The sequence below is a fragment of the Diospyros lotus genome, chromosome 12 (assembly GCF_014633365.1).
Source record: "Diospyros lotus cultivar Yz01 chromosome 12, ASM1463336v1, whole genome shotgun sequence".
NCBI classification, from domain to species: Eukaryota; Viridiplantae; Streptophyta; class Magnoliopsida; order Ericales; family Ebenaceae; genus Diospyros; species Diospyros lotus.
The window spans coordinates 3944667-3971633 of NC_068349.1; the positions used below are offsets into that span (position 1 = coordinate 3944667).

The following is a 26967-nucleotide window of genomic DNA, read 5'->3' on the forward strand; positions in this document are numbered from 1 at the left end:
CTAAAAAATTACCATTATTTTCTTCATAAATTCTCTTTTTTGTTCCACAAAATGCAATATTATTTTTAGCAAGACATTTGACAACATAAATTATTCTTACCAAAATATATTTCCAGTGTTCCTTCTCTCTCCTAATTTGTTCTTGTATGCCTTTATCAATTATTTCATTTTTTTTCAATATGTTATGTAATTCAATCCAAGAACTCATGTTAGTTATGTGTTCAATGCTGTTTTCATGTTGTTTAAGCCTTTCACTAAGATGTTTCCAATCTCTAAGTCATTCATTTGCTAATTGGCTTCTACAACACATTGTCTTAAACAACTTACAGTAAAAAAGAAATACCTTATCCAATTTCTTTGAGTATATTAGCCATTTTTTGTCATGAGTCTCTCTATTTGGTAACTTTCTCATGTAATAAGTCGAGAAAAAATATCTAAAATTTTCATCCCCGGGAAATTTGATATTATTATCTCTTGCATGACCTTTTTCCACAAATAAAGCTCTCATTTTTTCATCTAAATTATCCCAAATTCTAGGATAAAAAATGTTTAAAGGAAAACTTGGTTCTACACCTTCAGGTTCAGTGGACTTCAACTCCGCTTAGTGCTAGGTGGACTCTTAGACTTCAAGCCCGCTTATCTAAGATTGTAAGCATTCTTGTGAACTTTCTATAGAGGGTGAGCTGGGCTGACTCTTTAGTCTTCAACTTCAAGTCTGCTGATCTAAGATTCTAAGTTTTCCTGAGGGTGTAGAACCAAGTTTTTCTTTAAACATTTTTTATCCTAGAATTTGAGATAATCTAGATGAAAAAATAAGAGCTTTACTTGTGAAAAAAGGTCTTGCAAGAGATAATAATATCAAATTTCCCCAGGATGAAAATTTCAAACATTTTTTCTCAACTTATTACGTGAGAAATTACCAAATGGAGAGACTCATGACAGAAAATGGCTAGTATACTCAAAGGAATTGGATAAGGTATTTTCTTTTTGCTATAAGTTATTTAAGACAATGTGTTGTAGAAGTTAATTAGCAAACGAATGACTTAGAGATTGGAAACATCTTAGTGAGAGGCTTAAACAACATGAAAATAGCATTGAACACATAACTAACATGAGTTCTTGGATTGAATTACATAACAGATTGAAAAAAAATGAAACAATTGATAAAGGCATACAAGAACAAATTAGGAGAGAAAAGGAACATGGAAATATATTTTGGTAAGAATAATTTATGTTATCAAATGTCTTGCTAAAAATAATACTGCATTCTATGGAACAAAAGAGAGAATTTATGAAAAAAATAATGATAATTTTTTTGGTATATTAGAAATAGTTGTAGAATTTAATCCAATAATGCGAGAACATTTTTGACGAATTCAAAATGATAAGATTCACTATCATTATCTAAGCCATAAGATTCAAAATGAGCCGATAGTTTTGCTGGCTTCAAAAGCCAGAAGTGCAATCATTGAGAAAATCAAACAAGTAAAATATTTTTCAGTGATATTTGATTGCACTCTTGATTCAAGTCACAATAAACAAATGACTTTGATAATACGGTGAGTGGATGTGTCAAGAAGTCAAGTGAAAATAGAAGAGTACTTTTTAAAGTTTTTAATTGTAAAAGATACAATAGGATTATAACTTTTTAATGAATTACAATCTGTCCTAGAGTCCCTTGGTCTTAAAATTGATGATGTTAGAGAACAGGGTTATGATAATGACTCCAATATAAAAGAAAAACATCAAGATGTACAAAGAAAATTACTTGAAATAAATTCTAGAACTTTGTTCATGCCATGTAATTGTCATTCTCTTAATTTAACACTATGTGATATGGCAAACTGTTGTGTGAAAGCGAAATCTTTTTTTGGGGTGGTTCAACATATTTATTGTGTTTTTATTAATTCTACAAAGCGTTGGAAGATTTTACAAGATCATGTAGATGATTTTACTCTCAAAACATTGTCAACTACACGTTGGGAAAATCGTGTAGAGAGTGTTAAAAGTAATAAGATCCCAAGTTGCTCAAATAAAAGAAGCTTTATTTAAAGTAGCAAAAACTAGTGAAGATGCTAAAACAAAAAGTAAAGCTAAAAGTTTAACAACACATGAATTGAAAAATTTTGAATTTTTATTAGACATAGTTATTTGGCATGATATTTTGTTGAAAATTAACTTAGTCAACAAAAAGTTACAATCTAAATATATGTGCATTGATTCTGCTTTAAAAAATTTGGAAGGAATCATTTCTTTTTTTGAAAATTATAAAGAAAATGGATTTGCATCTACTATGATTGAAGCTAAAACTATTGCTTGTGATATGGGGATTGAACCTGAATTTCCTAAAAAACGTCAAAGTCATAGAAAAAAACAATTTGATGAGAATGTCAATGATAGGACAGTACAATCAATTGAAGAATCATTTAGAGTCAATTATTTCATCTGTGTAGTAGATATGGCTCTTTCTTCATTAAGGAGTAAATTTGAACAAATGCAAACATATGATGGTATTTTTGAGTTCTTGTTTAATTCAAAAAAGTTAACTTCATTGGGTGAAGAGGAATTGAAAAATTGTTGTGTGAAGCTTGAAACTACTTTAAAAAATGGCGAGTCTTCTGATGTTGATGTAAATAATTTGTTTTCAGAGTCACAAGTGCTACAATATCTTTTACCATCAACAGTAAACACAACACTTGAAATTGTAGAATTTGTAAAAGATATGGACTGTTTTCTAAATGTTTTGATTGCCTATAGAATACTATTATCTCACAAGAAAGGCTAAATGGGTTAGAAAAGTTTGAATTTGAAAGCATCATTGAGGATTTTGCTTCTCAAAATGCAAGAAGAAAATCATTTAAATAATAATTTTTTAGTTGTGATTTTGTTGTTTTTCATCTAATCTTGCAAGTGGTGATGATATTTTGCCGGTTGTTAAGGTTGCAAAGGGATTTCAAGTAAGCTGCTCTTGTTTGCTATGGCTATTGAGAAAAAAAATATATTTTTATTTTACTGGTTGTTAAGGATGCAAAGAGATTCAAGTACACTGCTACAATTTGCTTTGGCTATTGAGGATGTAAAGACATTTTTGTTTTGTTAGTTGCTAACGTTAAGGATGCAAAAGGATTTCAAATAGATTGATATTGTTTTGCTTCAGCTATTCACCATGTAGAAAAAAAAAAAAAATTACCTGAATGAAAAAGAACTTATTGAATTGTTATAAGTATTCATCTTGTTTATATATTGTAGGCTTTTATTCTAAATTTTAATATATTGAAGTTTGAATCAATACAATTTATTTAGCTTGAATGTTAAATTTTTAGTTAATTTGGACAAATTAGATCTTGATTGAAAAATGAGAGTGAATTCATCACTAAGTTTAAATATATATATGGGAGCCTAATTTTTACTTTTACCCTGAATCCCAAAAAATTCAAGATCGGCACTGCATTCCAGTTGCTAAATCAAAAAATGGAGGAACAAAAATAGGAGGCAATGGATGAGGACAAGATAGGGAAGTTGTGGCACCTGGATGCGCTATTATCCTGGCACCCCCAGTACAATTTCCCACGAAAAGGGGCCAGACACTGGGTAGTTTTCATTTGGATTTAGCAACTTGGATATGCAAGGTAGATATGCAAGGTAATACCAATTGTTGTGTTGTTATGCATGTATCAGGACAACTATGGTCATTTCTATCTTTCTCCAATTAAAACAGGGAAAGAAAGATGGCATTCAAAGTGTTCTCTTTAACATCAGTAATATAGAGGATTATCTGCTTGGTTTGCAATGAAATTTTGCGAGCCTTACTTTCTCGGTCAAAATTGGATAATTTGGATGTAGTCCTAATTATCTACTCCTAGCCCTCTAGATTATTTCTAGCATTGGTGATAATTAACTAAATAGCATAAATAATCATTGAACCACAACAAAAAAAAAAGTCACTGAAACTTTAATTTATAACCAAAAAATAAGTCATTGAACTTTAATTTAATACATAATTTTATAACTACCATCGATTACAGTTAAAAGAAAATAACAAAATGCTAACTTTTTATACTTTTGTGCAAAATTTAGTAACCATTTGTGCTATTTAGTCATTCACATTATTAGCCATGTCAGCATGCGGTTAGCCTCTTTTAACAACAATTAGCAGTAATTATGAAATGGTATACCAAATTGAAATTCAGTAATTTTTTTATATCTTGGTGCAAACTTCAATCACTATTAATGCTATTTAGCTTATAGTTTCGTACTTTACTCTGATTTCTAAGAATATGAAATATATAATGATATAACATCTAAGAACGGGTATATAAACAAAAAGATGCAGGTGCCAATTCTAATAAAGGATTATCACAAGCTACAACTACCTTAGGAAGAAATTCATACATCCTCCAACTTGCTCGTGAAATGAACCTTGATAATAAATTATTACCGTTAGGACTGTCAAGCGTGAAACCTGAAAGATAAAAAGATCAGAGAATAAGTGGCGAATAAAAAGTTCAAGGATATAATAGAATAATAGCAAGCTTAGGTATAGCTTCTGTGCACAGCAACAAATCAAATCCTCTTCCTCTGCCTGGAGGCTGGAGCATAGCGATCACCACGGAGAGGAGAAGAGAACAGACAAGAATTTAACTCATGCTAGTTTTAGGAAATAAAATAAGAGCACAAGTATAAGCAAGGAAGAGGAGAAAGCACCGTATACATTGCCTGATAGGACAGAACTTGCAGCAACTCTTGAAAGAAAACTGTTAGATGTACATGGAATCCTCCATGTAATCTACTTAGTTGTAATGATAGAGATCTTATTACTGGGAAGCTTTCAATCAATATCTTATCCAGCATTCATGAACATCCATGAGAAAAACCCAATCCTCGTGGGAAATGCAGCTGGATTTACCATCCAATTTACGGAGGATGTTTCAGGGACTAGGATATTCTGTGTGGAAAATGAGGTGTGGGCATATATAAAGCCCCTCGGTCAGGTACTTCATTCTCTATTGCAAAGATGAAATGCCAACACAACAGCATAAGTATTTCTAGGGTATTGGCATACACGCTAGAATCCCTGGAAAATATAGATATTCTGTTTTTACCCTATGGTCACCACCCTTTGACGGAACCTCCATTAAAGAATGTTCTGACAAATAGCCTCTTGATCCGCAATCCAATTTTAGTCAAAACTCAATTACGTACTGCCAATACATAAAACCAACACTTGTTACTCCTAAAGACTTACAAGAATGGTCTAGACTTAAAATGATTTTACGAAGTAGGAAAAATTTAGGCACAAAACAAATAGCAGAGTATTATACATTATTTTTCCACATTCCTTATGTTGTCTAACAAACAGCACAGCCATGATGCAGCAAAACAACAACCTTCCCCCCTCAAAATATTAAAATGGATTTCAGAGATCTTTGTCTGGAAAGTTATGGAAATGAACCATAAATTTTTTAGACACTGACGCCACCACAGTAAAGAATGGACGAAACACCTGCAGAATCGTTCAAGAGGTATTTCAATTGGCACTGTAGTTTTACTAAATCCTCCACTTATCTAGATGTAAGACAATCTACATAGCACACTACTAACATTTTAAACTTTATGGAATTTTCTGATCATACTAGTATATTTTTTTGCATCTATATTAATAAAAGCATTCAAAGCGGATACAACCTGTATAAATAATAATAAGATCCAGAAAGGCCAAGATGCTCAAGGATGTGAAGGTCGAAAGTTCTACTTTGCCATACTTCAACAAAATAAGGAAATTCTCAAGGTTGAGAAACAATCTCCTTCATGTCCAGCCGTACGAAATGGACATAAAAAAACTCTAACTCTATAAGGGGATTCTCCAACTCTTAAAAGTCAGTTCATTTCTTTCATGCAAGTGATCCAAAACGGAAAATATGTGCCAACTGCCAAGCTCTCCTATGTTTTTCTGCACAGGGAACATCACCAGGGAACACTTACCCTATTGTGAAGCAAGTTAAGATGCTCCTACAAACCCCAAGCAAGATTATAACGTCCATATGTGTGAGACACTGATTTACCACCGCACTTGCACAAACAGAGCCAAACTTGTCTCCTTCAAATTAAATTATCAATTGTTAAGATCAGCTCAGGTGAAATATTTTGTATGAAACAAAACATGTTGAAAGCACAAAAAATTCCAGACATCATTTCAAGGTAATTAATCCTTCCATTTCTGACCACAGTACATAAAATGACTTAAAATGTATGGAATTCTAGCTTATCAGATATTATTTAAACAGCTGCCATTATATTCATATTCCATGCAGTATATATAGAGACCTAGAATCATGAAAGCCAATTAAAGAGGACATGCCTACCTTCAATTAAAACGGAAAAACAAATTACGAGCCACAAGAATAGCTACCAGTCAAATTTCATGCTCGTTAGTTCCTACAGCAAAACCCTCTATCATTTGCAGAACATGACAAAATATCCAACCTAACGGGCATGCAGTTGTATTTATTTATCAATTTTTTAAGGCTGGCCATTCAACCATAGCTAGTTGTCTTTCTCCACCATGTTTCACCACATCAATTTTTTCCTTGACTTCTAATTTTGAGGATAATTGAATTCTTAGATCCTTCCTTAATAGTCTAATTTAACCAGCAACCTCAAATAAGAATATTGACCATCCTAAGGTGAACATTTTTTTATAGATCTTTCCATGAAGCCATTATCCTGTTTATTTGGTCAGCACTCTCTTGCTTGTAGAAAACAAAACATGGGGATTGGGGAATTCTTTCAATTTTCCAAGAATACTCTTCCTGGGACTAGTGCAAGAAATTTTAAAAATGGGAAATAAAGAGACTATATCCTAATATTTGATATAAGCCAATTATGAGATTTTTACACGATACTCCCTCCATGCCCCCAATTTTTCCAACCGTACATTTATCACAACCATGTAAACTAATTCTGTGAATTCCTTTGTCTAGAAACCTAGAATTGCCACCCAGGGAACATAATACATGCTTCTTAAATAACAAATACCTCACAAAGGTCTTTCTTCTTTCCTTGTAACCATTCTATTAATTTATCCAAGTGACAATGGAGTTTCCACAGGAAAACTTATACCAAAATCCTAGTTGGATGAATATCTTTCCTCCAAAAAAAGAAAGGCTATATAATGAAGACTATTGAATGAGATGATGTCCTGAAAAACTCACACGAGGTTTTTCAGAGGAAACTAAGAAGTGCTTAAAAACATTACTGAATATGTTTTAACTTAAACAGAAATAAGATCCATTAACCACCTAACATAAACAACAAGCCAACGGAACAATAAAGTAGAGTCCCAAGTAAGGTAGACCACCTCAAGGTAATAAGAAAACTGGGTATACTAGGGAATTGGGAAGCAGAAGGAAAATTCTTTAATGGTTAGTAAGTTTGGTTACATGAAGAGAAAACGAGAAGTAGAAGCAAAAGTTGATATCAACAAATTCTCCAAGAGGAAAGTGATTTCCAGATTATAAGCTTATGAAAGAATTAGCATTTCAATGCAGAGCATAAGCAAAGGACCTACTCAACTCAAGTATTTCAATAGAGGGTAAAAGAATCTTGTAATTATAAGCATTGGAGAATTTTAGCCTTTTATTATATAGGTGAGACACATTATCTTGATTCCATTTCCATAATCTAGCTCATCCCACTTTTGATAAATATTAAACTCCATCACCATTACATAAATGTATTGGTAGAAACAAGAAAGAATAAATTCCTACACCACCAAAATAAGGAAGAAGAATAAATTCCTACACCACCAAAATAAGGAAGAAGAAGAAGAAGAAGAATAAATTCCTACACCACCAAAATAAGGAAGAAGAAGAAGAAGAAACAGAACACAAACACAAATCAGCTAGAGCACAATAAATGAAAAATAAAATTAAAACATGAACTGCAATCTGTCCAACTTTAACATCAGGTGTACACATCCATTTACAAGAACCAAACAGGATAATCAAGACAGCATGTGACCAGCAGTTTCAAACTTAATAAGCAATTGGGGAAGAAAAACTACTAAATATATCTCTCATGACTTTATGTACCAATTAGCCGGTATTGGACTTTTGACATTAAACATTAGCATGATTTATACACCAGGAAGAGAAAGATCCAATAAATAATGGACATATACACGTGGGGTGAATTTTCAGATAAGATATCGAAGAACAATATTACATCACAATTTATAGCTAAAATAAAACTCAAGTTTGAAATATTTGAACTTCAGAAACATAGTGCTTTCCTTTCAAAACAAAGTACTGCAACTGTACAAACCCACTGAGATGTTCCAAGAGTACTAAACGCAAACAACCATGCTGTGCCAAGTGCAAGCCAATCTCAAAAACCTGACAGCTATGCACAGCCACAGTTAGTACACAAACTTAGTTATGTATGGTGGAAAGAGTCTATATGCTTTTCTGGTCAAAAAACAAACTGGCACTTCACATTCTTCATCCCGTAGGACTGAGTTGCAACCCTTCAGATTTCCCAGAGGCTTTCTCCATCCTATTGTCCACTGCTATCTGCTTTTCACGACATTCAACAGTGCAAAATGCACGCAAGTAGCTGCATCATATTTCATGATGTAGTTGGGTTATATCTCAGGGACCAAAAAATAATTTTCAATAAAAAGAAAATAAAGAACAAGCTAGTTCACTTGATCTACTAATCATGAATGCCTAACATTTCAAGTTTGATTGCTTATCAAATATCTAACAGTAAAAAACCACATGAAGTTCAAATTACATGTTCAAGAGAGGGTACATGTGATGTCATAGATGAATGAAGTTACCTGAAATATCAGTTTGAACATTGATCAATACTGAAATGTATTAACTTAGTCATGTTGAAGGTGAAAAAGTTTTCAATCAGGAAGAATAAAGATCAGTCACATAAACCACAAGAAACAGTTCAAAGACAACTCCCACAATACAAGGAAACAAGAAAGAAAACCAATAAATAACAGAAGGAATTCTGGAACGGTCACATCCAGGCGATCCAAAAGTATAGACAACGACATGAATCAAGAACAAAATTAGGAATAATAATCATGATCATAATATGAACTAAATGAAGTGTACTAAAATAAAAAGAGCAAAATGAAAGCCGTTCTACGTATATAAAAGCAGAAAGCACTAAAATCAAATATTTCAATGAACAACAGTTATCCAAACGAAAAGGAACTTTTTCAGAGAAGACAACAGTTAACAGAGGAAACCTTGAAAAGCAAGATGAAATCATAATATAAGGCCAAAATGTATATAACGAACACACAGCAGAGTAAAAACGGGATAAAGCGAATAAAAGCTGCACCTATACATGTAAACTTCAGAGTTCTCGCGGATCTTCCTCTGGCAATAGTAGCATTTGTCGAGAAATTGTCCGATCGGCTCCTTATGACTAGCACCAACATTCACCTGAACTGGAGACGACAGCGACAGAATAATCGGCCTCGATTCGGTGGAATTCTCCGCAACAGAGGGCTTCATAACTTTAGGAGATTTACTTGGCGACCTCGCAGAGGCGGCGGAGGGTGGAGCTGCGCGCCTCTCCGGCCGGCTGTCAGGCGATTGGATAGGCGGCGAGAGCACTCCAGTGTCTCTGAAGCTTGAAGACCTGCCGATTCGAGAGCGTTTCATCGGCATTGGAGCTAGGGTTTCGGCGAATGACAATAGAGAGCTTGGGGAGTGAAAATCGGGTCGCAGAGAAGTGAAACAGAGAGAGAAGTCGGATGAGGAAAAAGGCCTAGGAGGGGCATATACCTGGTGACTGCTAGGCGGCAGGTTTATATAGGCTACTGTGGGACCTCCTGCTCCTTGGTTTTGAACCATCCATGGGACATGCCTTCCAAACAAACCAAAATACATATTTTAATTTTTGTATTTATACTATTTCTTTATTTAAATATTTCTTAAATTTGTAAATTTAAGTTAATTGCATGTTTAAATTTTTTATTATTTTAGTTATATCCTTAAATTTATTTATCTCAATAAATTTATCAAAATGTATAATTGACTCAAAATTGTATAATTTAATAGTATAATTGAAATAACAAAAATTTTAAAAATACAATTGATTTAAAATTATATAGTTCAAAATTACATACTTCAGCGATATTTTTAAAATAATAAAAAATTTGAATGTCAAAATAAAAAACATGTAAATATAAGAATTAAAATATATATTTGATCAAATAAACTACCATTATATTTTGATAAAATCTATATTTTAACTCCTGTACTTATACGTTTTTTTCATTTAAATACTCGAATTTTTTGTTATTTTAAAAACACTCTTGAACTTGTAATTTTGAGTCAATTACATTCTTGAATTTTTTTATTATTTTAATTACACTCTTAAATTTATTATTCTCAATAAATTTATCAATGTGTGCAATAAAGTTAAAATTGTATAGTTCATGAGTATAATTGAAATAATAAAAAATTTAAAAATATAATTGACTCAAAATTATATTATTCAATAGTGTCTTTGAAATAATAAAAAGTTCTAATATCTAAATAAAAAAAGGTTTAGGTAATTATAAACATTATTTTCAATATTTAAGAAAATATAATAAATATTTTTTGAAATTTAATGTTATATAATAATCTTTTTTGTTATTAATTAAGTTCAGTTAACTATTTTAACATATCAAAATATATTTATATATAAAAATATTTTTCTCTTCTTTATTTCCTCTCTCATTTTCCTTTTTTTTTATCTATTCTCTATTTCACAATTGCTCCTTTCATTGCATCTTTTTTATGATTAACCTCCCTCGGTGCCACTATCTTAGTAAGTTTCTATCCCTCGACTTTCTCTATTTTGGGTTTAACAAACTTAAAGAGGTTTCAAAGCACTGAAACCCTTTAGAGATAGATTCGATGCATTAAAACTCTCTCCCCGTTAGAGTTTGCTCGAAAAGATTTCACTTATTTTTTCTCTTTTCAATTTTGTGTCCTTTTAATCATTTAGGTCCTAAATTTAAAACCCAATTGTGTTTAGATTTTGAAACTCTGATGGAAAATAAATTTTCAAATATGAAATCTTGATTTAAAACTCTGATTTGGCTGCAATTCAGAACATGGTAGTAGCAGCAACGATTGCTTTCTTTAGCAACAATAATAATTATAGCGGCATATCAATAGCTTAATTGACAATCCAATACGATGACCTACTCATTTTTATTAATTTATTTTTCGTACCGTATTTCAAATTACAAAACACAGCACGGATATTGATTGACAATAATAACTAGTCATCACTAGTTTTCTTTTTTCTTTTAATTCTTAAATAAAATCACAAATTACTTGTTATTATACGAGTAAAATTATCATTTCTTCATCTTACATAACATTTAACTAACAAAAGGGTACTTTCTACTAGTTTCAAAATGTGAGAGCTAATTCTTATAATTATACCAAACCTCATGGAAGATTTTTGTAATTTACCTTTGGTATTATAAATCTAAAAATAAGTGTGTCTTAAGAGAGAAATATCTCATCTTCAATCCAAAAATAAAGATAATAGATATTTGAAGGAGAGAAATATATGATTATATTTGGAAAATAAAAATAAGTGTTATAATCTAATTATATCTTATTTTTTAAGTCTATAAATTAATATATAGAAAATCTGATTTTTGCAAGTAAGCAAAAGTCTTTATTTTAAATAAATAGATAACAGATTATTCTGAAAATATTATTTATGTTTAAAACTCAATTGTTTGGATAAATATAACAAATAAATAGATTTTAAATTTAATTATTTTTTAATTATAAGATTAAATGCATTAAGTAAATGAGGTGCAGATGGTCGTTAATTATCTAATTAACAGTTGCGAGAAAGAGAGAGAGAGAAGCGATTAGGGGCAAAAAGTTGAGCTCTGCTTTTATTTATGTTATTAGCTAATAGCTTTAGGTTACAGTTATGTTACATTCACGTAAGCAGAGAGATGCGTTCCCGGAAAGCACAACCAAAACGCCGGAGCAGAACTCAGGCCAGATTAAGCCTCTGTTTAAGCAAATGCCCTGCCGCCGCTGCCTTGTTGCAAGCGTGATGGGACGAAGCCCTCCTCATCTTGACTACTGAAGACCTCAGACACCTCTCTCGCCGGCGCTCCAAAGCCCAACTGCATGGCCTGCTTCTCCAATTGCTTGAACACGTTACGCCGCCCTGAAAATGCGATCCTCCTGTTGTTCTGGGCGTTGACTTCGAAGCACAGGACCTGAAGACTCTTCTTCCTGGAAGCGAAGGTGATGGCCGGATGGCCGGCAGGGACAACGACCACCACGCCGCGCCTTAGGGTCGCACTCACTTTCTGGAACTTTGGGCCGGTCTTGCGGCTGCGGCTGGACGAGGAAAGGTGAGGACACGCCATCTGGAAGCCCCCTTCGCCTTTGAGCCCTATTAAGATCTTTGTCGCCATCGAGTCCATCTCAATAACCGTCTGGGATCCCTGGAAAATCAAACATTACAGCCAAATTCATTAGAGTGTGGAGATTCATGCACGAACAGAAACGATTATTCAAATGAAATGACGAATCAGGGAACGCAGTCGTACTCGGGTGACGTTGACCAAACCGACGGCAAGGTTGAGTTGTTGGAGGTCCCTGCATTCGCTGGGCTCGACTTGGTAGAGTTGTCCGTATTGGTTTGCGTAGGTGGGGCGCTCGTCGAAAAGATTGCACGGGCCTTTGGATTCAGCTCCGAATGGCCATCTTCCGCCTTCTTCATGGTGGCTCATGGATCTTGATTGCTCCTGTGATATCTTCATGATCGGACCTTTGGTCTGCTTGAGCACACCTTGGAACTTATCCCTCTTTACCTGATATGGTGCTCATAATTAAGAGAACGGAAAAAGAAACCCAACCCATTATTCGGGCCGTTAATTACCTAATAATTAATATCGGCCGAAGACTGATTAAGGTAAAAACTAAGCCCAAGTAATGATGAATTAATTACGAAACTTACTCCCAGCGAAGCCTCCACTAGTTCAGGGCTAAATACATTCAAAAATGTTTCTGGGTTCTCTCCTCCTGCACCGAAAAAGGTCTGGACCAATATAAATAAAGGATTAGAAATATATATATATATATGTGTATATAAGGTATTTAATTAATTGCAAGAAGAAGAGTACAGCTGGTACCTCAACGCGAGGAGATGACACGGCCTTGAGCAGCTTGATTACGACAAATTTCTTGTTCTTATCCGGGTTGATCGAGTAAATAGTAGTGCCTGCTGGAATAACCAAGACATCTCCGAAGCGGAGGTTGAAGCTCTCCCTCTTATCCTGGTGCACCAGGGATATAGCGCCTCTCCCTGTCCATGTCCAACCACAATGACCAAGCCTAATTAAGTTGCAGAGATCGAGGAGAAGAATCAGCTGAAATTGATATTAATTTCTGTACCTCGCGCAACGAAGAGTGTGAGCTCGGCGTCAAAATAAGCGGGTGACATGAAGGTCAGAGGATCGGCGGAGAGGATGGACAGGCTGAATTTCTCAAGCACTTGAAGCAAGCCAGCGCTGTCGCGATCGGTAAACGTCTCGATGGTCTTGACTTGGCCGTGCTTGGTCTCAAATGTGGTAGTGAAATGCTCGTCCTCGAACACATATGGATTTTTGCGTCGACGCCGCCCCTCCGACTCTTCTTCTTCCTCTTCCTCCTCTTCTTCACTCTCTTCGTGCCTCTTGCTGCCTCGCCCTTTCTCGGACTCCTCCTCTTCTTCTTCCTCTTCCTCTTCCTCTTCACTTTCTTCCTTCCGGCCTCGCCCTCGGCCTTTCTTGGACTCTTCTTCCTCTTCTTCTTCGCTTCCCTCTTGCCCCCGGCCCCGGCCTCGCCCCTCCTTCTCTTCCTCCTCCTCCTCCTCCTCTTCACTTCCCTCTCCCCGCTTCCCCTCTCCCTGTTGCCGCTTCTCTTCCTCCTCCTCACTTTCCTCAGCCCGTTTCTTGTCGTAGGGATCCTTCGTGTCGCCAGTGCCCTCTCCGCCTTGCTTGCCTTCTTGTTCTCGCTGGAACTCCTCCTGGCACTGCTGCCGGCACTGCGACTGCTCCTCCTCCTGCTGGTGCTGCTCCGAGCACCGCCTCTCGCATTGCTGTAACTTCTCCTTTGGATCCTGGGCGTTAAGCACCAAGTTCCCCTGGCCTCCCCCGCCCTCTGTCCTCTCCTTCTCTTTCTGGTACTTCTCGCACTTGGCCTCGCACTCGTGCATCTGGCGAGACCCATGCTGGCCCTGGTGCCTGCATTGATACTTGCACCGCTTTAGCTCGGGATCTCGTGTGCCCAGGACTATGGTTCCACACAGAAGAACCAAACAAAAAAGCAAGAGAACCGAAGGAATCTTCGTTCGGATCACCATTTTTAGCTTAGTAGTAGTAGTAGTACTAGTGTTCTAGAATATTGCAACTTTGGATCGATGAAGTAACGGTGAGACGAGATGGTGAATATATATAGAGTTGGGAAGCAAAAAGGGATAAAGATGAGATGGCTGGAGACTGGTGCATGAAGCTGGACGAGTGTCCTGGTGCACAGCTAACCTGGCGCCCCGCTGGAGCGAGCCATCGCCGCGTACCCAACAATGACAAACTACTGATCATCCTATATCCAATTAAACAATAGAATTTTGTAAAGAGACATTTCTCGAGGAATTGGTGGCAAGCATGCAAGTGCTGGGGGGTGCAGTGTTTTGGCGACGCGGCGTGGAGGAAATGGAGAGCGTGATGATGGAGTTGGAGTTGTCGTCTTGTCGTAGCTGGAAGCCACGATGGCATGCAAGGTGACACGTCCCTCTACGGACAAAATTCCTGGCTGGCGAGGGCTTGTTGATTTGAATTTGAGTAGTGCTCTGCTCGCTCGCTTCCTTGCTACCACTTCATCCGTGCGTGCAACATGGGGAACTGTAAATAAATTTAATAAATTGTTTATTTATTTATTTATCATATGATTTGCCCAGTCTCGTGAACCATGAGAGTTACCTTTATCACGATTGAAAAGTATATTTTTGTTAATAAACTTTTACGCTTCTCTTGTTATAAATTTTTAAATTTTTTGTAATTTTAAATATATTTTTAAATTATACAAAATCACTTATTTAAACACATGATCAGCAAGTGATATACAGATACGCTAACGTGGTAATTTTTTGATATTTCCATAGTTTTCCTCTCTTTCTATTGTGTCTTCTTTCTCTAGTAACATCTCATCAACTCCGTCCCTCTCTCTATTTCTTTGACATTTCATCAACTCTTTATTTCTCTTCGACTATATCTCATCCAATTACATCTTTTCTTTCTCTCCAATGTTTCATTCACTTGAGTATCTTTTCTCTGTCTAGCGTTGATGTACTAATATTTTTTACATACTTTTATATCATTTTTACTTAATTTTATGCTTAAATCTTATGCTTTTATATATTTTCTATATTAATTTTAGATAATTTATCATGTTGGCATAATTTGAAGAAAAAGTGAGAAAGAAGAATAAAAGTCATGAATTTTTGCTACTAAAGGGTTCAATTAAAAATAAAAATTGGACTAATTGGAATTTTAAAAAATTCTAAAAAAAATATATATGTGAAAACTCTATATACCTACTTTTCTACGCTTTAAACGGTGCTTAAATTTGAATTTTCTATAAAAAATTTTGGTTGTTGGAGTGATAGAAAATCAAAATTGTAAAATAATCAGTATTATCTATGAATTTTTCATTCTATTTTTTTTTAAGTTAGGCTGATTTGTAGATGAATTAAAAGGCCTTTTTAAGGGTTATTAGAGCTAACTATCTTATAAAGAATTAGATCCAAATTGATCAAAGAAGCGTAGCCCAAAAGTCTAATCAAATTAAGTCCATATATTACAAAAAAAATCTCAAATTGTAATTCTTGATATTTTAAGAGATTCTTTTGTATTTTTCTTTGAATGTGGGACTTAAAAGTTTGAGTGGATATGAGTGGCATGAAACATGGAGAGGAAAACATGGAGGAGAAAATTAGGGAGGTAGAGTATGGTTTGATGCAAATGTTTATTATTGTACTTAATGCTATCAAATACTTGATCAATATTTGATTGATATATTAATATAGATTTAGATCGGAAAGAAAAATCTATAACTTGATTTAGATAATGAACACCACAAGAATATAATTGGAACAGAAATAAAAATTTGACTTGTATAGTTAATTATCATTGCATGAATAATTAAATTTAAATTATCAATTATTTAATTTAAATTAGATTATTTAAGTGAAATTGAAATACCCTAATGCTCTCCAAAACTTGAACTTCTTCATATTTATTTTTTGTGTTATTATTTCATTTTATTTTCTTAAATTAATTAATTCATCATTTAATCAATTGTTTAAATAACATTTGAGTTAATATAATTTTGGTAATTATCAATCAATTCTTATGAGAACGATACTTATACTCATTACTTTATTACTTGTGCAATCTGCACACTTGCTAAAAATCGCTATCAAACGTCTCCACAAATCCATCTTTCTATATATGGTTGTATCACCTTAAATTTGGTAATGTCTTTGGTCTCCATCTCTCTATCCGATTGTATCTCCTTAGCTCTCTTTCTAGCCTCTTTTACATCTTCTCATATAGGAATTGTTGGCTTTTGACGTGATCGAAAAGTGACTCAGCCTAGTCTGAAAATGAGCCATATGCCTCTGTTGATGTGAGGAAAGGCGAATCAATTATGCCTCGCTTCATCAAATTGCTTTCCATTGTCCTAATCCAAACAATTGAGTTTACCATCACCCATCTATATATGAGCGTTTAGCCGATTCAACAAGTACGAAACTGACTATCCACTATTGCAATTCTTGTGCAAGCTACTGACTGCACTCTCACCCTGCAATTAAAACATATTAAGAACAAATCATAATAAAACTTTTATATTTTTTTTTTATTTTAGTGAGAGGTTTATACTCGTCAGTGTACAAGTGCAGTTGTAGTCCAAATTTAAATTTATATTTTCTGGATGAATTCAAGTCGTCCACTGAGAGATTTATTTATGGCAAAAGAAAAAGAATGTCACACACACGCACACGCATTTGGACAAATTGGCAACAAGGTTTTTTTATGAGTTTTTTTTAGACAACAGATACTAGAAAATAAAGTAAGGCAGAAATTGAAATAAACATTAAACGTAAAAATATGAATTTGGATAGTGCTTGAGTTAAGACAATTTCAGTACCAACCCGTTGATTCCCAAATTTTAGCATAAAAAATTAGCAACATTAATTTAATTTCAGATATGAGGGTTTGTTATTAAATGCAATTAGAGATGATGATAGTTCTAGGTTAAGCAATCCCCATACATGATATGCGAGATTCTAATTTAAGCAACCACCATAAATCCAATTGCAATTAATACACAAAACAACTAAATTAATCATCTGGGTTTAGGTATGATAGCGTTTCCAGTTCTAGTAACTCTCATACATGGCATGAAAGCTCTAAGTTAGGCTTACGCTCCAATCCAAACCTAGTGATTTTTTAATAATTAATATACACTCATACTGAAATTTAAATTAATATTACTTATTTAAAGCGCAGCTTTCTTTGGGAATCATTGGCGTTGGACACTGTCCTTGCCTTAACCCAAGATTAGATTTAACTACTCATTTTTATTTGAAAGTTAATTGACAGAAATTTAAATGACGTAATTTAAATAACAGAATTTAAATGACAAGAAATTTAAAGGCATAAACTAACCGGCCATTTAGGCGGTGGATAATTAAATGACAAGAATTAAAATTACAGAAATTTAAAGGCATAAACTAACCGGCCATTTAGGCGGTGAATAATTAAATGACAAGAATTAAAATTACAGAAATTTAAAGGCACAAATTAACCGGCCATTTAGGCGGTGAATAATAAAGTAATAATAAATGACATAAGAATTTAAAAGAAGAAAGAAAAAAAAGTAAGATTATAAGAGAAAGTACTAAAGAAAATGAGAAAGAACAAGAACAATTCTCAAAGAGAGAATTATAAGGAAACAACTAAACTTTTACTCAAGAATAATAATCACACTTACAAATGCAATCAAGTGATCTATTTATAGGCCACAAGATGCAATACAAACCACACAATTTCAATTATTCAACTAGACATAATTATATCTAATGGGCACTCACACACTTAAAGTTAAATGGATTTTAGTTATAATACACACCTAATATTAAATGGATTTTAGCTAAAATACATACCTAATAAAGCACTCATAAAGTTAAATGGATTTTAGCTATAATATCCACCTAATAGTTAAATGGATTTTAGCTAAAAAACACACCTAATAAAACTCTCACATAAAAAATAAAAATAGATTTCTATAAATTGGTTTTTAATCTTTATTAGGATTAAAAATAATCCTTGGGCCTTTTCCAAATAATATCTTCCATGGGTTGCTCAAATTAGGCCTTAATTCTTCATAGGCTTGAATTCTTCATGGACTTTAATTTTTCATGGGTTTGATTTCTTCATGGACTTGATTTCTTCATGGATTTGAATTCTTCATGGACTTTAAGTCTTCATGGGCTTAAATTCTTCATGCCTAAAAAAAATAAAAATAATTTAATGTTATTAATAAATTATATATTATATATATGTATTACACATGGCACATATATATATTAGATTATATTATATATATATTACATGCATGCATATAATGATATATATGTATTATATATAATTTTATATATTATTATTATTTACTTTAGAACTTCATTTCATTCATCTTTCAATTTAAATTTGCATATAACCATAAAATATATATTAATATCTAATTTAAACCATTTTTAAGATCAAAAGAAGGGTATAATTATAACAATTTTTTTATAAAATTAACCACTAATCATACCCCCAACTTAAACATTACTAGTCCCTTAGCAATCAGACTATACACATGCCAAGCTTTAATAACTGTATGAATGTAAAAATTTCAAATTCGAAACCGAAATGCATAAAATTGAATAAATAATTTAGCATTTTAAATCAGATTTTTGGTTAAAGGTCATATAATCTCAGGAATGGAAATTAGGATAACCAACACACAGACTTACTCCCTCGAAGTTTTGACTTCAAATCTTACTATGGATTTTCTCTCCAATAAAAAGGATTCCTCAGGTGTACACACAAGGGGGTGCACCGTTATAAGAGTAAATGCAGAACAAGTTCAAAACTCGGTGCCATCCCAAATACAAGGAACGTATTTTCATGAAAGAACAAGGAAATTGACATAGCTTCATGATTGGAATAATGCTCTAGATGAGTAACTTCTGAATTTAAACATGATTCCCTACTCCAAACTCGAATTCTGAGATCACATGATTTATAGCATCAACAGGGACCAGACTGGGTTGTAATGGGGCTATAAGGTTAATACGGGTTGTCAAAGAAAATGTAGAGTGTGCAAAGGGTGTGTCAGGATTTTTTTTTTTTTTTTTTAGCATTTATTTTGAAACAGTTATGCTGAATAGCTAAGAGAATTTGCCCCTTTTTTTTTTTTCTTTTTCTTCTTCTTTTTTTTTCTCTTTTTTTTTTCTCTTTAAATATGAAAATAGAAAGACAGATTAATTCCCAAAATCACACCAGGTTGGATAAAATTCATATGGTTATGGGTTAATCGAGAGTAACGAAAGAAATTGTACTACAAATGGCTCAAATGGGATAGCAAGGGAGGTTAATTTAAAGAAAGAAAAAGGTTTAATAGGCTCAAACTGAAAGAAATTGATCCCCCTATCATGCTTCTCAATCATCTAAGTCGAAATTTGAAACCAGTCAAATTCATCCGCTATCATACTAGATGGCTGCACTCCCACCCTGCAATTAAAACACAAAACAAAACACAATAAAAATTTTATATTTTTTTCTTTGTTTAGGTGAGAGGTTTATACTCGTCAGTGTACGAGTGCAGTTGTAGTCCAAATTTAAATTTATATTTTCTGAATGAGTCCAGGTCGTCCACTGAGAGATTTATTTATGGCAAAATAAAAAGAATGTCACACAAGCACACACGCATTTGGATAAATTGGCAACAAGGTTTTTTATGGTTTTTTAAACAACAGATACTAGGAAATAAATTGAGGCAGTAATTGAAATAAATACTTTAAGTGAGAATATAAAATTGGATAGTACTTGAGTTAAGACAATTTCAGTGCCAACCCGTTGATTCTCAAATTTTAGCATAAAAGATTAGCAACATTAATTTAATTTCAGATATGAGGGTTTGTTATTAAATGTAATTAGAGATGATGATAGTTCTAGGTTAAGCAATCCCCATACATGATATGCGGGATTCTAATTTAAGCAACCACCATAAATTCAATTGCAATTAATACACAAAACAACTAAATTAATCATCCGGGTTTGGGTATGATAGCGTTTCCAGTTCTAGTAACTCTCATACATGGCATGAAAGCTCTAAGTTAGGCTTACGCTCCAATCCAAACCTAGTGATTTCTCAATAATTAAGATACACTCATACTGAAATTTAAATTAATGTTACTTATTTAAAGCGCAGCTTTCTTTGGGAATCATTGGCGTTGGACACTGTCCTTGCCTTAACCCAAGATTAGATTTAGCTATTCATTTCCATTTAAAAGTTAATTGACATGAATTTAAACGACGTAATGTAAATAACAGAATTTAAATGACAAGAAATTTTAAAGGCATAAACTAACCGGCCATTTAGGCGGTGAATAATTAAATAACAAGAATTAAAATTGCAGAAATTTAAAGGCATAAACTAACCGTCCATTTAGGCAGTGAATAATTAAATGACAAGAATTAAAATTACAGAAATTTAAAGGCACAAATTAACCGGCCATTTAGGCGGTGAATAATAAAGTAATAATAAATGACATAAGAATTTAAAAGAAGAAAGGAAGGAAGTAAGATCACAAGAGAGAATACTAAAGAAAATGGGAAAGAACAAGAACAATTCTCAAAGAGAGAATTATAAGGAAACAACTAAACTTTGATTCAAGGATAATAATCACACTTACAAATGCAATCAAGTGATCTATTTATAGGCCACAAGATGCAATATAAACCACACAATTTCAATTATTCAACTAGACATAATTATATCTAATGGGCACTCACACACTTAAAGTTAAATGGATTTTAGCTATAATACATATCTAATATTAAATGGATTTTAGCTAAAATACATACCTAATAAAGCATTCATAAAGTTAAATGGATTTTAGCTATAATATCCACCTAATAGTTAAATGGATTTTAGCTAAAAAACACACCTAATAAAGCTCTCACATAAAAAATAAAAATAGATTTCTATAAATTGGTTTTTAATCTTCATTAGGATTAAAAATAATCCTTGGGCCTTCTCCAAATAATATCTTCCATGGGTTGCTCAAATTGGGCCTTAATTCTTCATGGGCTTGAATTCTTCATGGACTTTAATTTTTCATGTGCTTGATTTCTTCATGGACTTGAATTCTTCATGGGCTTGATTTCTCCATGGGTTTGATTTCTTCATGGACTTGATTTTTCCATTGGTTTTAAGTCTTCATGGCTAAAAAAAAATAAAAATAATTTAATGTTATTAATAAATTATATATTATATATATGTATTACACATGGCACATATATATATATTATATTATATTATATATATATTACACGTATGCATATAATGATGTATATGTATTATATATAATTTTATATATTATTATTATTATTATTAAATTTTACTTTAAAATTTCATTTCATTCATTTTTCAATTTAAACTTGCATATAACCATAAAATATATATTAATATCTAATTTAAACTATTTTTAAGATCAAAAGAAGGGTATAATTATAATAAAATTTTTATAAAATTAATCACTAATCACTAGACATTCAAAGCAAATTGATATTTTGAAGCCATTGAAAAGATAAGATAAACAAGAGAGCATATTTAGAGTAAGTGTTATTTGACTCAGAATTAATGGTTATTAGGCTCAAACACTTACTTGGGTAATAGTCTCCACTTCTGTTGAGGGATCATACAATGTACTAATAAGCTAATTACTGTTACCTTTGACTTTATGACCGATAACCAATTTTTAAATTTTGAATCCCCGATGAATGCAAATTACTTATTCTAATGCACATACGTTTTCAAATAAGAAATCAATGCATCCATGTTTCGTATTGCAAACTTAACCGGCTATCAGTGCATAACTTCAAAACTTTAGGAATAGCATTATTTAAAACACAATTTTTTTTTTTAATAAGAGCAGATAAAGATAATCAATTCACACAAGACAACAAACTAGCAATAGCAAACTCACAGTTAAATATGAACCAAATAATTCATAACTAAACCTTACACCCCCCAACTTGAATTGCAGTAATAAATTAGGGTTGTTAAGAATACCTGTAACTCCACAAGTCCATAGATTTGCTGTGAACTGCTAAAACTTAAACAACAAATGAGCACACCATATATATATATATTTATATTTTCACACCAAAATAAAAATTTCATGCAAGTCATAAGATAAGCAAAATGCGTCTCAAGAGTACAAAAAGTACTCCTTACTCAGCCACCTTATCAAAGACTTTGCTAACAACATTCCACAGTTTTTTTTTTTTTTTTTTTTAAAGAACACAACCAAGAAAAATCCTGCAAGGTGTATAATAATTAGATGCGTCTCAAGAGTACAAAAAGTACTCCTTACTCAGCCATCTTAATAAAGAGCATTTCTCACAGTGATAAATCTAAATTAATCGGACCCCTTTGGCGCTTGTTACTAATTGCCTTATACCAGTCTATCCGAGGCTCATGAGGATCGTACTGTGGAACATAAGCATGTAATTTCTCTAGCAGCTTATCAATGGTGGATGCAGAAATGAGAATCTTTCTTGCTGAACGAGAAATGAACTGTTGGTCCACAGCCTGATCAAGAAAAGAGAGTAACCCATCGAAAAAATGGTTAACATTTAAAAGTCCAATGGGTTTGGTATGGAGATTACTCTTGGCCCAGGAGATTATACAAAAGATTTCTTCAAGTGTTCCAAAACCTCCTGGTAAAGCAATGAAGGCATTTGACTGATAAATCTTACAAGCCATGCGCTTAGACATAGAAGTCGTTTCTATAAGTTGACCGCGTGTAATCCCGGAAATATGTGGTTCAGCTAAAGGGATTGGCATTACACCTACCACAGATGAATTTCCAAGATGTACAGCTTGTGAAACATAACCATTCAATCCACGACTTCCCCCTCCATATACCAAATTAATTTTTTTCTCTCCTAATTTTTTACCAAGTTCGCTCGCTGCAAGTGCGTAACAAATATCGCTCCCAAGTTGAGAGCCACAAAGTACACATATGGTATTGATTCGACGAACTAACTGGCCTTTCATGTTTGTTCCTTTTGTATGTCCTGAAAAAAAGTTTGGCGATCAAAAGTAGCTATACAACAATTCAACAAGAAATAAATACAAACAAAAATCATATGTATGTATAAGTAGTTGTGATTGTGGCTCACATCTTCCTCTGGTTTTACGTCCAGAAACGGCTTAAACACTTTCTATGAAGCGGGGATAAGCTTCCCATCCAATTTTCTTATAGATTGGCAAACAGGGTCGTTTTTAGTCAGATTCCCAAGACTATAGCGTTGGTGGTCACTTCTGAACTGAGTCCATAAAGCAAGAAGTTCTCTTTGCACTATTCCACATGGATGCGTCTCAAGAGTCAATCGGATATCATCCAAAGACTCCTTACTGAATCCATCCTTTATGAAACTAATTTTATCTTCTCGATTTATGGACGTAAACCCCACAGATTTGCATCGTGTGTTACAGGTCCATCGAGCACATTTGTAACAACCATTCACTCTTTTCGCTCTTCTTTTCTTCGCAAAACTACTCTTCCCTAAGCCTGGAAAATGCTTAAAACTAGGTGAAGTTTCACCAGCTAATCGAACTTTTGCTTCGATTAGCCAACGAATATCTTCAGGGATGTTATTACGCATCAACAGCCAAAGTCTTTCACACCTAGCAGCATAAATTTTTTTCAAATCATTCTGCGGGAGAGATGGATAGTACTTGTGAATTTTTGAGAGATAAAGATCCATTTTTTTTTAAAAAAAAAAAATTATACTAAAAAGAAAGTAAAGAACTATAAACTTTACAAAAGGGATGAGAGTACCTGATCGGAGAATAACACAAAGGAGAGAAGATTGAGCTCAAGAGGGGTGACTTGCCTCATACAGATATGGAGTCTCTTATAGAGCAATGGGCATCACTATTCTACACTCGACTCGAGGCATGCCATAATTGCACCGTCAGACTTGACGTCGTTTAGCGTCTCATTTTTCAACATTTGGCAGTGTGCCTTTTTTTTTTTCAACGCTCGGCGCCTCTGTTTTCAACATTTGGCAGTGTGCCTTCTTTCTTTATAGGGCAGTGTGATTGCACTGCCCAAGAAAAGATGGCTACCACCAGCGTCAATTATGTCTCTCTCAATTTAATTTTTTTTAATTAATTTTGTTTTAATTTTTATTTATTTTTTTTAGGTAAAATTTTGTAGACACCTTACCCCCCAACTTAAATTGCGCATTGTCCTCAATTGGCAATAAAAGGATAGAAGATAGGCATACCTGGCGGTCTTCAATACATAAACTCGTATGGAGAAATTTTATTTAGACTGCACATAGAGAAACACTAGTTAAGTAATGCAGAAAATGAACAACTTATATGTATATATAAAATTATTTTATTATATTTTTATTTTTTATTTTTTTAGAATTTTTTTTTTCTTCCAATTAAGGATCAAATGAGTGATTGCCCACCTAATCGTATAATATCTCCCATTCACTACACCACTTTTAAAGTTATTTTCAAAATTATATAAATTGATTTTTCTCATGAATGCACATATATATTTTGAAAATATATCGTCCGGAGGTGTTGGTTTTATTATATCCGCGTATGGCACATTAATTTGCACAAACATCTCACACGTGTTTGGTTTAATTTGATCCTCAATAATATCGACTAACCTAAAAGATAGAAATTGAGGGGTAAATGTGGATAAACTTATGATTTTTTCACATTTTGGCTCTCGAATTTTATCCTCTTCTTCCTCCCAGGTTTCTTCTTTTCTTACATCATTTTGGTCTTTTTCTTCCTCCAAGGCTTCATTGACATCTACCTCACTGTGATCAACCACTCTCTCTTCTTGCACCAAAGGGTGTATTGTCCTAGAGTCATCAAGTTTCTCAATTATTTCTCCATTCCTTAAGACAGTCACTCCTATGTCCTGCTCCTGACTTTCACTTTTGATGATGGGTTTTATTAATGGGATTTGGAGTGAGTTGGGATGGACAGGCTCTGACATGCTCAAAGTCTGTGTTAGCTGTGTCAATTGGTTCCTAATGTCCTCTGTAACTCTAATGGTATGTTCTTGACATTTGGACATTTGTGTAAAAATTTCCATTTGGCCTTGCATAAATAGATTGAAGGTATCTTCTAATGAACTCCCATGAGGGGGTTGATATGCATCGAATGTAGACCCTTCATTCGTTTGAAATGATTGAGGCTGGGAAAGGAAGTGCTCATGTGGTTGGGCTACAAAATCATTTTCCCATGAGAAATTTGGATGAAAATGTGAATTAAGGTGATATGCATCAAAGCCCGAATGGTAGTTTTCCTCATGGTTCTGGTAATACATTCCCTCATAGTTGTGTGTGTGTGTGTAACTGGATTGACCATACAATACCTCCTTAAAAGCAAGTATTATAGGGCAGTCATCCGTTAAATGAGCTGAAGTCTCACACACAGCACACCAAACCTCAATTTCATGGTAAGTGGGTAACAAATGGGTAGTGTCTGGTTGCAAATCAAAAGTGGTTTGCCTAAGAGGGTATAGATAATCCTTAAGAGGTCTAGACAAATCAGATTCAAAATGATAATTTTCATCATGATAAGTATCTTGAGCAGACAGATTGTAGTAATTTTGAAACATGAGTGTAAAGTTGACAATCCAATTGCAGGTAAAGACTCAGAATGATATGAAAATACTGTTTCAAAATTCTACCTGATCTCAATCTCATATACAATGCACAAACAAAAATAAAGTAAAAGAGAAATAGAGTTACCGATTTTATCAAGAGATGCTTATTCTTTTATTATTTTTTATTTTTTTATTTTTGTTTTTGTCTTAATCTCCCCGGCAACGGCGCCAAAATTTGACTGCACTCTCACCCTGCAATTAAAACATAATAAGAACAAATCATAATAAAACTTTTATATTTTTTTTTATTTTAGTGAGAGGTTTATACTCGCCAGTGTACGAGTGCAGTTGTAGTCCAAATTTAAATTTATATTTTCTAGATGAATCCAGGTCGTCCACTGAGAGATTTATTTATGGCAAAAGAAAAAGAATGTCACACACACGCACACGCATTTGGACAAATTGGCAACAAGGTTTTTTTATGAGTTTTTTTTAGACAACAGATACTAGAAAATAAAGTAAGGCAGAAATTGAAATAAACATTAAACGTAAAAATATGAATTTGGATAGTGCTTGAGTTAAGACAATTTCAGTACCAACCCGTTGATTCCCAAATTTTAGCATAAAAAATTAGCAACATTAATTTAATTTCAGATATGAGGGTTTGTTATTAAATGCAATTAGAGATGATGATAGTTCTAGGTTAAGCAATCCCCATACATGATATGCGAGATTCTAATTTAAGCAACCACCATAAATCCAATTGCAATTAATACACAAAACAACTAAATTAATCATCTGGGTTTAGGTATGATAGCGTTTCCAGTTCTAGTAACTCTCATACATGGCATGAAAGCTCTAAGTTAGGCTTACGCTCTAATCCAAACCTAGTGATTTTTTAATAATTAATACACACTCATACTGAAATTTAAA

At 33.4% G+C, this 26967-nt stretch overlaps 3 protein-coding genes across 4 annotated transcripts in view; all 3 read right to left on the bottom strand.

Moving 5' to 3' along the window:
- The window catches only part of LOC127786488 (autophagy-related protein 9), a gene marked incomplete in the record, with an annotated part of 1007132 nt that overhangs the window by 929314 nt on the left and 50851 nt on the right, over positions 1 to 26967 (bottom strand).
- Positions 4217 to 9786, bottom strand: LOC127786585 (FCS-Like Zinc finger 16-like). Of its 2 annotated transcripts, none has more exons than XM_052314078.1 (2): positions 9367 to 9786; positions 4217 to 8613 (listed from the first exon to the last, which is right to left on the bottom strand). In XM_052314078.1, the coding sequence occupies exons 1-2, from the start codon at positions 9690 to 9692 to the stop codon at positions 8499 to 8501; spliced, it is 441 nt and encodes a 146-aa protein (XP_052170038.1). In that variant the 5' UTR covers positions 9693 to 9786; the 3' UTR covers positions 4217 to 8498. The 2 variants fall into 2 exon arrangements, with proteins under 2 accessions (XP_052170038.1, XP_052170037.1); XM_052314077.1 differs by having other exon boundaries at positions 9361 to 9786.
- Positions 11925 to 14447, bottom strand: LOC127786499 (vicilin Cor a 11.0101-like). Its single transcript, XM_052313942.1, has 5 exons — positions 13458 to 14447; positions 13196 to 13368; positions 13021 to 13101; positions 12611 to 12874; positions 11925 to 12505 (listed from the first exon to the last, which is right to left on the bottom strand). The coding sequence occupies exons 1-5, from the start codon at positions 14404 to 14406 to the stop codon at positions 12065 to 12067; spliced, it is 1908 nt and encodes a 635-aa protein (XP_052169902.1). The 5' UTR covers positions 14407 to 14447; the 3' UTR covers positions 11925 to 12064.

What these genes read in the sequence shown, in the direction of transcription:
- LOC127786585 (XM_052314077.1), bottom strand. Translation starts at nt 9,692, where the DNA reads ATGCCGATGAAACGCTCTCGAATCGGCAGGTCTTCAAGCTTCAGAGAC. An exon ending in TCTGAAGTTTACATGTATAG is followed by an intron (nt 8,614 to 9,360) that starts GTGCAGCTTTTA and finishes AATATGATGCAG; the next exon opens with CTACTTGCGTGCATTTTGCA.
- LOC127786499 (XM_052313942.1), bottom strand. Translation starts at nt 14,406, where the DNA reads ATGGTGATCCGAACGAAGATTCCTTCGGTTCTCTTGCTTTTTTGTTTG. An exon ending in TGTCATCTCCTCGCGTTGAG is followed by an intron (nt 13,102 to 13,195) that starts GTACCAGCTGTA and finishes ATATTGGTCCAG; the next exon opens with ACCTTTTTCGGTGCAGGAGG. An exon ending in TAGTGGAGGCTTCGCTGGGA is followed by an intron (nt 12,875 to 13,020) that starts GTAAGTTTCGTA and finishes GCACCATATCAG; the next exon opens with GTAAAGAGGGATAAGTTCCA.